Genomic DNA, 15075 nt, shown 5'->3' with positions numbered 1-15075 from the left:
TTTTAGCCCTAGATGGTCAGATAATCTCAAAGTATAGAAAAAGAAAAAATATGAGATAGTGTTGACACATCTGTCCTGGTGCAATAACACAAGTTCAAATTTGCATCCTTTCTCCATACACAAGAACTACACAAAAGGGAGATGAATCATAATCAATAACCATACTTCACATAGATGAAAGGACTTGATGTTTCATGAAATGCTCTTAACTTCTTTTGATGCGCCAATATATGTGACAAAATTAAATGTGTAAATTCTTTTAATATGTATTTGTTATAAATTTGTTGTATTTTGAAAGGCAATGGTAGTATTTACTAACTTGCACCAAGTGCCCATTGTATTGGGTATAAACATGATTTTTTTGTATTGGTTTGCAGGAGAGACGACTTCACATGTATGTTGTGTACTGTCAGAACAAGCCCAAGTCAGAACACATTGTCTCAGAGTATATTGAGACCTACTTTGAGGTGAGAAATGTTTCCTTTTCTACTGAACAATTTCATCTGTTTGTGGTTGTTTTGTCTCAGGAGAAATGTACTGTCCCATTGTAAAGTTTAACGTGCACTGATGTCTGTGCTATGTTTCAGTACATTTGATACTGTGTGAATCCCTTTAGAAGTGCCTGTTCCTTTCCAGAATCTTATTTTTTTCACGTAGACTTAGATTATACTGGCCATCAGATGCCACGTTTTGAGATGTTGCTGACATGTTGAATGCTGCTATGTTTTTTATTTTCCAGGAGCTCCGACAGCAGCTAGGACAAAGGCTCCAGCTCAATGACCTGCTCATCAAACCTGTCCAGAGGATCATGAAGTACCAGCTTCTGCTCAAGGTGACAAACGGGCCATTGTATTGCTGCTGACCACACACCAGTAACCCAAACACACGCATTGGGCAGCTTACAGAAATACACACAGCTGTGGCATAGGGTCTCATGTAAACATCGTGTGCTTAAAACATCAAGACACACACTGAACATATTGTCTGTCAGGCTGACTTCCACTAACAGAGGAAGAGGCAAATTACAGAATGAGACTCCCTCCCTGCCGGAGGATTAACAATAACATGTAAATGTCTTTGAAGGTAATTGTTAAACTCTGTTGTATAAAACTCTTCCTACCTCAAAACCTTGCTTTTTAGCATTCGAACGAATGACTTAAACACCCTTAAATAGACAGCCGGATGTCCTCCCCTCATGCTGGCTAATAAACCTTGAATGCTTCAGTGACCATGTTGTGTTTATTTCTACAGGACTTTTTGAAATATTTCACCAAAGCTGGGATGGACACTGAAGAGTTGGAGGTGGGTGTCCTGATGGAAACATTTATTGTTTGAATTTCCACTATATCACCAAATGTATTTGTCTGTCTACTTTTACATGTGCATGAACTTTCATGACATCCTATTTGTAATCTATAAGGTTCAATTTGTTGGAGAAACCATCTTCCTCAAGGTTTAGGAGGGTGTTCATAGTTAGATGAGAAAACCAGAGTTGCAGCCTCCACTCTAATTCATCCCAAAGGTGTTCAAAAAGGTTGAGGTCAGGACTCGTTGCAGGCCAGTCAGGTTTCTCTTCACTTGCAGCCATGGAAGTGATTGTAACACCAGAAGACATTGATTTGTTGGTGTGACCCAATATAGTGTATCTTTGAATGTGAACTTTCATGAAAACAAATATCATTTTTGTCTTGTGAACAGAAAGCAGTGGAAGTGATGTGCTTCGTGCCAAAACGTTGCAATGACATGATGAATGTGGGCAGATTACAAGGCTTCGAGGTATGTCTTCACAGCAGCTTTTCAACTGGTAAGGTACAAGAAAACCACCATGCTTCATCTGTTTATGTTTGTTTACCAGGGAAAGATCACAGCCCAGGGCAAGCTGCTTCAGCAGGACACCTTCACTGTCATAGAGCAGGACAGTGGATTTCTGTCTCGAGCCAAAGAGAGACGAGTCTTCCTGTTTGAGCAGCTGGTCATCTTTAGCGAGCCCATTGACAGGAAAAAAGGCTTCTCTATCCCTGGATACATATTTAAAAGTAGCATCAAGGTGCGTGCTTTTCTAGCCTCTATGAAGCCACCCAGGATGTAATAAAAACCTAAATTCTTAGACTTAAGAATATGCAATACCCACCCAAGTTGTGAGTTGCACAACAGATTTGTATCACACTAATTCTTCCCTAAATTAGCATGTTATGTAACTCCTCATTGTGAACTCTCCAGAGAAACTCATGAGTTATTTAACAAGCTATTCAGCAGGATGTTATCCTCCCAGGTGTTAGTCAGATGTGTTGTTTTGCAGGTTAGCTGCCTGGGGGTGGAGCCCATTGTAGATGGCGATGATGCACGTTTTGTCCTGACCTCACGAAACCCAGACGGGAGTGTGGTGCGATACCAACTGCAGGGCTCCTCTGGTGAGATCTGCAGAGGCTGGGTCAACGATGTGGTTCAGATTCTGGAAAGTCAGCGCAACTTCCTTAATGGTAACGCTAACAATCTCTGAAATTTATAAATTAGGTTGGTTTATTCATCAATCTTTGAGCATGTCCTAAGCTGGTGTACAACAGGTGTTTCTTTTTTGTCATTGTATAGAAACAGTGACAAAACATGCACTGTACTAAAAGACACATAACCATTTTTTCTTGCTGTCTGACATTAAATCCTCTAAACCACTCCAGTTTTAGATCGGTTAGGATTACCAAAATTATTTATATTTCTTAAATACCAGAATATCTTTTGGACTTTTTTTTTTTTTTTTTCAAAATCAGAGGTTCACATACAGGAAGATCACTACACCTTTCAACAATTTGTAAAAGCCCAAATTATGCTGCCATGGCTTTGAAAGTTTCTGACAAGTTAATTGACAATATGTGAGTTAAATTGAGGTACACCTGTGAAGATATTTTAAGACACACCTCAAACACTCTGCTTCCTTGTGAGAAAACCTGGAAAAAATCTAAAGACATCAGAATAAATCAAAAAGAGAATGATACTCTACAAGTCTGGTTCATCTTTGGGTACAATTTGCAGATGCCTGAAAAACCACATTCATCTGTTGAAACAATCACATGCAAATATCGCTACTGCAGGAACAATGAAATAAAGCTGACATAGGCTTAAAGCCTATACAGGGAAGCCAAAGCCATTACTCCAGAAGCAATACAAAAAAACTAATTACAGTTTGTAAATGTCCCCCTGTAAAGCTAAAACAGAAGTGTTTGGCCATAATGACCATGGTTACACTTGCAGGAAAAAGGTAGAAGCTTGTAAGCTTGAGAACACCATCCTGACATGTGAAGTGTGGATGTGGCAGCATCATGTTGTGTAATGGGTTTTGCTGCAGGAGGAGCTGGTACACCTCACAAAATAGACGGCTTAAGGAAGGAATATTATGTGTAAATATTGAAGGAAAATCTAAAGATACTGGTCAGGAAAATAATGTTTGGGCACAAATGGTTCCTCTAAATGGACAATGACTCTAAGCATACCACCAAATAGGTTACAAAGATGCTTAAGGACAACAAGGTCAGTGTTTTGGAGTGGCCATCACAAGCCTTGATCTCAGTGTCATATAAAGTTTGTTGGCAGAGCTGAAAAGGTGTGTGGAGGTGCTTTCATCAAACCTGACTCCAGTTACACCAGTTTAGTCAGGGGCAATGAGCCATAAGTATAGCAAGCTTGTGGAAAGATACCTAAAACATTTGACCCAAGTCATACAGATTAAAGACAATTTTAAAAACATGCTAAAGAAATGCGTGTCAATTAATAAGCTCTGTATCTTTCTACAGGTTATGTAAACTCTTTTTATTTCCTAGGTGGTAAAAACCACAAATGAACCAGAGATCTGACATTAACAACCAAGGTGAAACTGACTTAAAGTTACAAAATTTATTAAAAAAGATTTAGTAAATAAGGGAATGGAACTGAGAATTTCTGTTACTTTTGACAACACTCTGTCACCGACACAAATAAGAATTTCAGTTTTCGCTTGGTTAAGTTAGAAAAGGTTCTCAGCCATCCAAGCGCTTAATGGAGACTTAGCACCTGGTTAACATTTGTAGCTTAGATATATCTGGCAGTTTAAAAAAGATAGAACTTAAAATCATTTGTCTGATTGTGATAAATTAACTTCAAATTCCTCAAAATGTGCTGCTTAAGTATAAGCAGATATAATAGGAACTATAGGGGCCTGATAAAAGAGCTTTGTGCAACACCGTAGGCAAGAAAAGTGCAAGAAGTCTGAGACGTCTTGCACTTTTCATAGAAAATGATCATTTGGGGTTATATGAATATTTAGCTAATTATGAGTCAAATAACTTCTTCACTCCTAAGTCAGAAGGATTTATGGTTAATATTTTGGAAAAATTACACATTTTAATTTGTCAGACCCAATGAGAGCTTTCTCCTCCATCCATGTCTGACTTAAAAAAGGTTGGACTCCAACAACTGAATTTCTGCATGTGTTTCCTTTGTATGATCTAGAGTTAGCTTGCAGTGCAAATGCATTGACAAACATTCCTGTGACTGGGAATTTTAGACATGTTCCTGAGCCTGCAAGGGAGTAATATCCACTTTACAGTCATAACTGTTTCTTATGCAAAGCTTTTTGCTGTCTAAACATTACAGTTATTAAACACTCTTCACACATAGCCATTTAGATTTTACATAAAGTATTTAGATGCATTATGTTTGTATAAACAAGATACAGGAGTTTGTAGACTTTATTTTATAAGTTTAGTTATATAGTTTAGTTTCAAAATGATACAAATATATAAAGTGTTAATAATTTAGACATGTGGCTAAAATAAATTATGAACATGTTTTTAAGTAATTGTCAGCTTATGGACAGGATTATCAAACATTTAGTAAATGGCTCATAAACAGTAGAACCTCTGTGTGTGGCTGTGGACCTATAAATAATGGATTACTACATGTCATAACACTGTAACACCAAACAGAACGGACACAACGTTGCCAGATAATTAACGCCTTTGGTCTTTTATCCCCCTACAAAACAAAGAAGACGCATCCACTTCATACAGAGCTTTTCAACACACTTGCAGAAATTTGTGAAACCTGCCTACATTCTCTTTTTCTTTCAGCCTTACAATCACCAATTGAGTATCAGCGACGAGAGAACAAGTCCAATAGCCTGGGTCGCAGCATGAGGCCCCCTCTGTCTGCTGCAAGCGCCTTGCGGCCCCACTCATCTGCTTCCATCGACCGCCACAAGCTACCCTCCCTCCACTCTCACAACACCTCTCTGCCAGCCCTCTACCTGCCGAGCCAAAGCCAAGGGGCGAGCGAGATGTTCTCATTGAGGGGTGTAGGTATCTTCAGCTGTGTCCCCCTGTGGACAACAGTACCGCTGTTACCTCTCATGCACAGTGTGTCTGTGCATACTATATCAGAAACTGTTTTTGAAGCTTTCGTGGCTGTAGAACTTAAATGTAGCATGAATAAAATAAAAACAAGAAATTGCATTGTGTGCATGCCCTTCATTACTGATTGGATCACCTTTTCCTATCTACATCTGCAGGCCATTGTGGTCCAGCCTTGCCCTACTGACTCCCACACTGCTTCACCATCACATGTCCGACTGGGTCTCTCTGATCAGCCAAACTGTCCAGCTGTATCAAATGGGCTGTACACCTCGGCCACACAGGGTGCACAGGTAGTGTATATGCAGGTATTTAGTATATTATTTTGGCCATTGTGCTGTTGAGTCATCAAGCACTGTGACAACACATTCTACAGACTACAAGCCACAGAAAACAAGCCCCTGTGGAACTAATTACAGACCATTTTGCCACGTCTAACATCAAATCCAATGCTAATTAAAATGTAACTCTTTATATAGACATACATTGTCTGAATGAATTGGCTATTTAATAAGAAGAGTTACAGCTCCCCCTATTGGAGGAAAAGAACATCAACTAAATCTCGATACTTGTTAAGAAAACGGACTAAAAGAGATCATTCATAAAAATTGTAATAGGTCAATAATTCTGAACAAATTCTGGCTGTTAGCAGCATTTTGTAGATTGGCGTTTTGTTATTATCAAGAAGACATCCTTCTGTCCTTACTGGGCCTTTATCCTCAGAGGGCTGACAGATTAACTGATGTTAAACAAACAGGAAGTAGCCTGGGTCAGACAAGGAAGGCAGAGAGATGCCTATCAAATACACATACTGTAAATCCAAGAACTGATGATGTGATAGGAGCATCTACAGCTTTGGAAAGTATTTATAACCTTGAATTTTTCTACATTTTGTCTCATTACAACCACAAATGTAATATATTTCAAGAGTAATATATGTGTTAGACCAAAAAGAGATAAAAGTGCATAATTGTGGAGTGGAAGGAAAAGGATGTTTGGTTTTCATTTTTTTTTCAGAAAAAAGAATCATGAAATACATGACAAATGTAGCTTGCATTTGTTTTTTCTATCAGCTTTGCACATGTAACAGTTGAATTTTCTGTCCATTCTTCTTTGCAAAATAGCTCAACCTTGGTTTGAGAGCTGATGCAGAGTGTTTTAGTTCTTAGCCACACACTGCGTTTTGTAAGTCGGTCAAAGAGTTAAATTTTGGTTTCATCTGACCAAAGCACTACATGTTTGCTGCAAACTACAAACAGGACTTCTTATGTTTTTCTGTCAACAGTAGCATTGGTGTTTCTACCCTTCCATTAAGACCAGAGCTCTAGACTGCATAGCTAACATTTGTACTGTCAACATACTCTTCCACCTGAGTTGTGGATATCTGCATCTTCTCCAGAGGCACCAAAGTCCTAAATAGGTTTTGTTTTGGGGTATCAGAGTAAATGGAGGATGAAGTCTCATTCATGCTACATTCTGCTAATTTTCAGATTTGTATTAAAAAAATTCTAAAAACCGAACATCATTTCCCATCCACTTTACAATTATGTATTACTTTGTGTTGGTCTATCAGGTGAAATCCCAACATAATACACTGAAGTATGTGGCTGTTATGTGACAACATAAAAAAATGTAGGAGGTATGAAAACATTTGCCAAGCAAAACGTCTCACATGCACCTATTTTAACAGTACCCATTATATGCATGAACGAGGAGGGATTTAAAGATGTATTTTAAATACAATCAGTCATTTCTCCTACATTGTGGGTTCATCAGTGTTGTTCTGTGGTGTGATCAGTTCCCCTTTTCCCCAGCAGAGAGCAGGAGAGGGCTTCCGCAGAAGTTCAGCCTCCGATGTTGTGACCCAGGCGGTTCTGTCCGGGCCAGCGGGTGGACGACGCCCCAGCAATCTAGCCCAGCTAGCCGAAGACGACCTTTAAATTCTCCTGAGTTCAAAGGTCAACACCTAATGCTCCAGCTGTGAAGACACCACTTGTGCACTGTTTATGCGAGACTAAGTCCGTACCTGTGGTGTGTGTTTTTTGTGGGACTTTGAAGAAACCTGAAGCATGGAGAAACTGTGGGCTGAATATGCTGTAAATATATATATATAAAAAACTGCTTGGCTCTCTTTTAGAGAGCCACATAAAAGGGAGGCGATGTGGCCTTGATCACCTCCAGCGAACACCAAGAGCACCCAGGAAGCTGCTGGGCTCAGAATTACAAAACACTCCGTGATATGACAATTTCTGCTTTCTACTTTTTTCTTTTTTTGTGAAGAGTTTGTATTCCTCTCTTTGAAAAGGGTGGAACGAAATCTTGGATGATTCCATTCCTAATTGGGGCAATCACTGGAGCTAAGTGCGTGCCTGAAAGTGTGTTTGTGAAATGATTCGTGGATGTGTTGGTGTGCATGAAGCGGGCAAGGAGTGGCTCTTCTTGTTCCCACTGGTTTCATTCTGATGCCCTGCAATGAAGACAAACACAGTTATATTCATATGTTTTTTAATTTCCCTGCTGACACGTGAGTTTGCTGTTTTTGTTAACAAGAACGGGAAAGGCAGAACATTTGATGTGGGCATCACAAGAACTTTATTCGCTCAAATTTCATTTAAAAGTGAAGAACCTTCTTTGTTGCCACAGCGTTGAGGGGCACCCTGTGTGCTCTGATATTCTTTTTGACCGGCCTCACTTTGATCTGGACGAGAAGGCATGAGGGAGCCCCCTGGAGGTTCTCTGTGGGCATGACGTCACTCCATATTTCCTTTTTTTACTCTTTGGGCAACTCCCGACGAGTTGAACATACATCCAAAGAGACTCACCCAAGTACTGCATGCAACATCTCCTAGGTCACTGACTGGCACAATGCCCCATTACACATATCTTATGTGATCCTTCAATTAATATTAGTCATATTATTAGTCCATTGTTGTCATGTTGACGTTCTATAACTTTTGCCCTCATGGATCATATACTGTCCATACCATAAAGCAAACATACGGCTACTTGAAGGATGAAGTCTGACCCAGGTATGTCCAGAACTCTCACCAATTCAACTGGTTGTTTTTCATGATTCCTCGTACTGAAAAGTGCCAAAAACAACTGCAGCTCAACACTCAGATGTTTCACAGTCTTACTATATGGTTCAGCTTAGCATTACTCTCTCAAAAACAATCAAAGATATTACTGTTAGGATGTCAAAAACAAAGTTATCAGTGACAAAAGAAGAGGAGCTTTCCTATTTGTGGCCACTAGCCTTTGCCAAAAGACCTTTACCTCCAGTTCAGTTAGATCATACAGCTGCACCAAAGATCAAAAGGCCTCACATTTCAAAACTCATATTGAAAAAAATGCCTGGAAACCTTTTCAAGGAACAACACGAACAACCACAACCGGAATGTTGGGACAATAGTTGATTTTCACTCCAGTTTATTTTGCTGAGTTGTCTTTGGAATGACTGATCAAGCAGTTTTGCATGAAACACCCCTAAGGGAATACCTCTACAGAGAACCAAAAGTAACGGATGTAACACCGAGATGAAGGCTGGTTAATGTCACATTTGGGCGACTAGAAAGAGTTGTATCATATAAAATAAAAGGTGTCTTTTTGAAGCTGAATGCAGTGTTTGTGTTTATGTGTCGGCTTTTTACAGTGTCTCCAAGTACATAAGATTTTGTTTTGCAACAAGTTTACTATTTTCTATTAATTTATAAACTGTATGTTAAACACTTGGCATGTTTTACAACTTGACCCTAGAGTTAGACTGCTTCTTGTGTTTCCACTGTGATAGAGCTAGAGATAGAGCTTCTTATAGAAGCTGCATCCGCTGATGCTGATGAGAGGGTTTAGGATTAGAATATTACATAATTGACAAAAAAGTGGGTTTAATGAAAAGTATGTCTGATACCTGTTTTAAGGCTGTTATTTTGAAAAGGTACTTTTGAAAAACAAGTCCGTATATTCTAATTCATTGAAAATGAAGTATATTCCAATCAGAATATTTTTTTTTTCATTAGGTTGTACATATGTATTTAAGGTTATGGCAGCCAAACTGTGCAAAAGTAAAAAAAAAAAAAAACAAGGAAAAATGTTTGAGTGAAATCTTTGAGTGAAAACCTTCCAAATGTCTTAGAAAGTCTTTGAAATACTTCAAATAAATAAATAACACTTTAAAATACACTTTAAGATATTGCAAGAAAGCCATTGGTCATTTAATGAAAAATATATATTTCAATAATGAAGCATGACTCCAGACAAGACTGAAGTCTTGTTCAGCCACTGAGGCTGAAAATAAAATTACACTTTATAATTTATGTAAAGTTCAAATTGAATGAAAGGTATAAGTGTAACAAACCTTAAATACATCTTTGATACAGAGTTATGTGTTCGCTGGCATTTAACCTGAGAGCAGACAAAAGGAGAGAGAGCTCTGGTGAGGAAAACAATCCAGGCTTCTACAGTTTTACATTAACAGTGTTTATATTCTGGAACTAAATAAAATCACTTCTTATAGGAAGTTTGTAACATTTACAGATGTTTAATTTAATGCAGATATTATAAGTTGATATCCCTTAAAAAGGCTTTGATGAGAGTGTTACTATCTCCTCTTCAATGTTTAAATGCATCCACTCAGTATTTTCTGTCTTACCTTTCAAATACATTACAAAAATCAACTAATCAGATTTTCATTAGCTGCATGGTGATTGGCTGCACGGCGGTGCTATTGGTAGCACTGTTGACTTGCAGCAAGGAGGTCCTGGGTTTGACTTTCTGCATGGAGTTTGCATGTTCTCCACGGGCATGTGTGGGTTCTCTCTGGGTACTCCAGCTTTCTCCCACAGTCCAAAAACATGATGGTTAGGTTAATTGGTCACTCTACATTGCCCTTAGGTGTGAATGAGTGTGTGCGTGGTTGTATGTCCTGTGTGTGTCTGTGTTGCCCTGCAATGGACTGGCAACCTGTCCAGGGTGTACCCTGCCTCCCGCCCAAACACTGCTGGAGATAGGCACCAGCTCCACCGTGACCCACTAAGGATGAAGCGGTATAAAATATCTGACTGATGAGATTTTCATTTGCAACATGTTCTGCAGATTTTAAGTTTGAAAGTTACAGGAATACTATAGCGTCTACAGCTGCTGTGTGTCTCTGGTCTGCTCTGCTCCGAAGGGAAGTAAATTCAAAAGTCTGTGTCTGCAACATTCAATAAAAGTTTGTTACAGTTACACCCTTCCATAAGGTTTGGAGTGACAAATAAGTTGTAAAAGGTAGTCACTTACCAGCACTGTTGCAGGAGGAGGAGCAGCTCAAAGTCAGGGGACATAATCTACGTAAATGCCCTGGTTTTGGACCCCACAGTGAAAAATGGCTAAGTTGTTAAAATGGTTCCAGGAAATTAATTTCCAGGGGGGGAAGATGCTCCAGAACCCATATTGAAAGCATCATGACTTGTAGTAAACTAAAAAATCTTAACTGTCAATTACTTTAAACTGGGAGATGACTGAAACTAAATACTGGGAATATTTAATCAGTCAGAAATGTTTTGTCCCCATTCACAACAAAGTTACACTCATAATTCAGGGTAGATATAAAAAGTACTACCTCCCTGCCAGGGTCTTTTTCTGGGGTAGATTTCTGACTTGGCCATGGGGTTTCTGCAGTGGAAAATCACTTAAACTCTAACTGCATGGAAGTTAAACGGATGGCAGCATTTAAGTACAAATGTTGCTTTGGAATTCCTCGGCCTCCGCTGTGGGACCTCCGACAAAGACAAAGCATTTCACTTGTTTCAGCTTCCCACCAGAGGAAGTTGAAACAAAGAGATGAGACCAATGGATGAGCAGACACCTGGTTGGCTGGCCCTCTGAATAAAGTCTCATTCTGGGCAGTAAAAGCAGAGCCCATCGTAACACGGCTGTGATATATGGAGGCCTTGGGTGGGAGGAGGGGGGAGTATTAACTTTCACAAGGGTGAAAATCAAAGGGAGTCCCTGTCACCACAGAGGGGTCTCGGCAACAGGGGTCCCATTCACAGGGAATTCCTCTCCACTGCCCCTGTGATGCAGCTGTTGACTCAGTCCTCTCTTTTGAGAAAAAGAAAACACTCATTAAAAAGCCACATGACTGTGAACTTGATTGCAGCGGGTGGCACAAACGCCCCCCCATCAATGGGATGAGTATTTACTTTGAGGTGCGAAAATCTTTGTACAGCCCCACCATAGATCTTTTTTAAGAGCATCTTCCTTCATGCCAGTATCACAATGGAAAGCATTTGTATTCTGAAAGCAATTAAATTAGCATTAAAACAAAAATGCTCAATCTTTCAGAGGGATGAACTGCTGAGAAAGTTAAACTCTGCAAAACAAAAAATAATACAATTAGAAACTAAGAAGTTGTTTCCATGACAGTGTTTATTAAAATTTACATGCTGCCAAAACCCAAATATAACTGTTCAGAAAATGTATACATAATTTACAAACAATTTTAAAGTTAAAAAGGGTTAATCTGCAGGATATCTTATCACTTTGCCACTTAAGAGCAGATAAATCTGTAGATGAAAGAGTGTCCAAACACATTGTGGGCTTTAGTTGGGAAAATCTGGAATGAAAACTGAGTTATCATGAGCGATATTTGTGCAATTTCTTTTTTACAATTTCAGGGTAATTGCAGTTTTTCTGCTAAGGCATATATGTATGTATCACTTAATTATTTGGAGAACATATTAGGGTGGAACCCTGTCAGTTTTGTGTCATCAGCTCTTTAACATAGTGTAAAATGTACATGATAATGTCTGAAAAAATAGACTTTCACACCAGTTGACATTAAATGAGATTTACATTATGAACGGTAAAATCCTCCATGTTTAACTATCATAATATCACTTCAACACTTTAATTTAAGGGTTTCTACTCAATCATTGTATTTTCAGATGAGTCCAGATGAGTCTAAAAGCAGGATTCTGACAAGAAAGAATAACATCCAGGGAGCGCTTACCCTGTAGTGCAAACCTATGGCAGTAAGTGTGATTCTCACAGTCTTGCTTTATTGTATCTGTATGAAGCAGATCACTCTCTTTTAATACTGGTGAGCATCTGGTCTGTGCTCTGTGAGGGCTGCCCGGACCGACCCTTCCTGCTCTGGTGGGTCTTCACGTGTTTGGAGAGGTGGTCGCTCCTCATGAATCTCTTGCCACACTGCTGGCACCCGAACCTCTTCTCCCCGGTGTGCGTGCGGAGGTGCCGCTGCAGCTCGTCCGAGCGGGTGAAGCTCTTGCCGCAAAAGAGCCAGTTGCAGATGAAGGGCCTCTCCCCGGCGTGCCAGCGCAGGTGCGCCTTCAGGTGGGACGTCTTCTTGTACACTTTGCCACACTCTGGGATGTGGCAGATGTGCAGTCTCTTTTTGCCGAACTCCAGCCCCCCGCCGCTGGTCTGGCAGTTTGGGCATTTGCATCGCCGGCAGCGACGCGTGGAGCTCAGCAAACCTTTGGAAGTTCCTTGGAGGAGAGCGGCTATCTGCGGCTGGTGACCTAAAACCAGTTGCCTGCCCAAGGAGAACGGGTGGTTGGTCTGAGTGGTGTTGGTTTGAGGGAGGCTCCACCACTGCTGCCCGTCCTCCACATGGCCGCCAGACAGGTGATGCCTGGCGGAGGAATTCTGCAGAAAGCTGGGGAAGTTTTGTCCCACGCTGTTGTGTTGGGCATAATAAGGACTGGTGGACTGCGGCTGCGAAGACAGCACCTTAACAGGGGACAGTTCAAAGGAGTAGGAGGACGCAGGTTCAGCTGGAGGGGTAAGAGGCAGCTCGTGGTGGTGATGATGGGGGTGATGGTGGTGGTGATGATGATGAGGGTGACCCAGGCCAGACTGCATGTGCCCAGGAAACTGCACCTTTGGCACCGTGAAGGTCATCTGGTGCGTGCTGAGGGCCGTACTGGGAGCCATGTCGTTGCTCCAGAGCTGAAACATTCCAGATGTGGAGCTGACGGTGCCTTCATAGGGAAACTGTGACCCCTCTGAGCCCATAGAGCCGCCCACCTGCCAGGCCTGGCTGCAGGTGGTGGCCAGGAAGGAGAGGGCGTTTGACGCTCCCTCCGGAGAGGAGCTGGGCGTCCGGTCCTGTACGGAGACACACAAGCAGACAAAAATTAGGATAAATTATGTAAAAAAAGTTTTGTTTGTTTTGTTTTAGAGATATATTTAAAAAGTTTCACAAATCCAAAGTTTAAAGTATTTGTTTTTCCCTCTAAGTTTTTAGTAGTTTTACAAAATCTTCTTTTATACTAAGTCTTGATGTTTTGTATCTAACAACCGCATATATCTTTATATATTATATTTCTATTTCATTTTTATGCATATACAAACCTTTAAGATGCTCACTTTATAAAATAGTGGAAAAGCTAAAAACACAACAAATCCACCTGTTTTGCGTCAAAGCTGAACAATTAAAAAGAAATCCAACATAAAATGAAACAAGTTGAAAAAAAATAAGCAAACCTGCAAAAAGGTGTGTAAAAAGTTGTCAGTCCTCTGTATCGTGAGTGCAGCCATCTGTCCTTGCGCTCCTTTTCACCACCTGCAGCACAAACTGCTTTGAGAACGTACAAAATCTGAAACTATAGCTGAAGATGCGGCAAAATGTGCGCATTCAGGATCTTAATCGAATCCGGCAATTCAGATGAGCGTTAATCTGGGAAATCCCGTTTCATCCAAAACTTCCGCAGCTCCACCGGGTTAATATTACTGCAGACAGTTCAGATGAGTTGATATCTGAAGTTATCAACAGAGCTGTGCTCTGTAAATATCCAGTGTGAACATCTCAAAGAAGCCCGAGCTGTGTCTTCTCTTTATAGAGAGAAAATATCCTCTCAACGGGGTCTCCAGTGTGATGCAGGCGAGCCCATCAATATGGGGATGAGAGGGAGGAAGGAGGAGGGGGTCTTGTTTGGTGAAGGGGTGGGCTACTCATAATTTCAGTCAGTTTCAACCAAATGCTGACCCCGAGAACTGACTCCTCCTCCAATTGTTCTGACAAAAAGACTTTAATAAAAATTTCTCACTGCATATCTTTTCCACTGCACTGGGCACCTTGTGTCTGGTCTCATCTTAAAAAGAAGAAGGAAATAGTCCATACATGTGTGCACTTTAAAAATGAATTTTGGAAATTACAAAATTTAGCCACTAAATTAATTACATTTCAATCAAGCATATAAGTTTGGAAATGTAAGGTTAATTAATTATTAAATTCTTACAACATTGAGCAGTTTTTTTTGGTAGCAAATCCAACCTAAATAGTTGAACATGATGTTGATTGAGTTAACTGTTATTCTTTGGTCTGATGACTAGCAGAAAATGCTTTGTTTGACATGTTTATATGGGTTGTTCATATCAACCTATTAGTAAAAGCTGGGAATTGTCACAACAGTTGTGTCCTTGATAAAATTTATGTTCTGGAGCAAATCATTTTGCTTGTATTCGGCATTAGTTATCTTAGCGACAATGCTAATTCTAATGTCAAATTTGCTAGTAAGTTGAGCTTTTAAACCTTGACATAGCTGTTGCAAATGCATGACACATCATAGTTTTGTTTGACAGGGGAATGTTTTTAACATGCCACTTTGTTACAGACTATATTTAAAAAGTTTGCATCCAAATCTAACTTGTTTAGCGCTAATGCTAACAACACACTTGCTAGCAAGCTGAG

General features: G+C 40.1%; 2 protein-coding genes across 5 annotated transcripts in view; one reads left to right on the top strand and one right to left on the bottom strand.

Annotated features, from left to right (window-relative positions):
• Positions 1 to 8995, top strand: part of arhgef25a (Rho guanine nucleotide exchange factor (GEF) 25a) — a 74591-nt gene extending 65596 nt beyond the window's left edge. For 2 of the 4 annotated variants that reach the window (XM_047365440.1, XM_047365470.1), the window contains 9 exons: positions 378 to 467; positions 740 to 832; positions 1252 to 1302; positions 1699 to 1776; positions 1856 to 2047; positions 2300 to 2480; positions 5100 to 5323; positions 5537 to 5686; positions 7193 to 8995. In XM_047365440.1, coding sequence (XP_047221396.1) covers positions 378 to 467; positions 740 to 832; positions 1252 to 1302; positions 1699 to 1776; positions 1856 to 2047; positions 2300 to 2480; positions 5100 to 5323; positions 5537 to 5686; positions 7193 to 7318 — 1185 coding nt within the window. In that variant the 3' untranslated portion in view covers positions 7319 to 8995. The remainder of the gene's footprint in view (positions 1 to 377; positions 468 to 739; positions 833 to 1251; positions 1303 to 1698; positions 1777 to 1855; positions 2048 to 2299; positions 2481 to 5099; positions 5324 to 5536; positions 5687 to 7192) is intronic. The other 2 variants (XM_047365461.1, XM_047365450.1) reach the window with 2 other exon arrangements.
• Positions 8996 to 11768: 2773 nt separating this feature from the next.
• Positions 11769 to 14262, bottom strand: sp5l (Sp5 transcription factor-like). Its single transcript, XM_047373791.1, has 2 exons — positions 13869 to 14262; positions 11769 to 13490 (listed from the first exon to the last, which is right to left on the bottom strand). The coding sequence occupies exons 1-2, from the start codon at positions 13920 to 13922 to the stop codon at positions 12441 to 12443; spliced, it is 1104 nt and encodes a 367-aa protein (XP_047229747.1). The 5' UTR covers positions 13923 to 14262; the 3' UTR covers positions 11769 to 12440.
• Positions 14263 to 15075: the final 813 nt, after the last annotated feature.

The sequence above is a fragment of the Girardinichthys multiradiatus genome, chromosome 1 (genome assembly GCF_021462225.1).
Source record: "Girardinichthys multiradiatus isolate DD_20200921_A chromosome 1, DD_fGirMul_XY1, whole genome shotgun sequence".
Classification (NCBI taxonomy): Eukaryota; Metazoa; Chordata; class Actinopteri; order Cyprinodontiformes; family Goodeidae; genus Girardinichthys; species Girardinichthys multiradiatus.
This window is presented reverse-complemented; position numbering and strand designations above follow the sequence as displayed.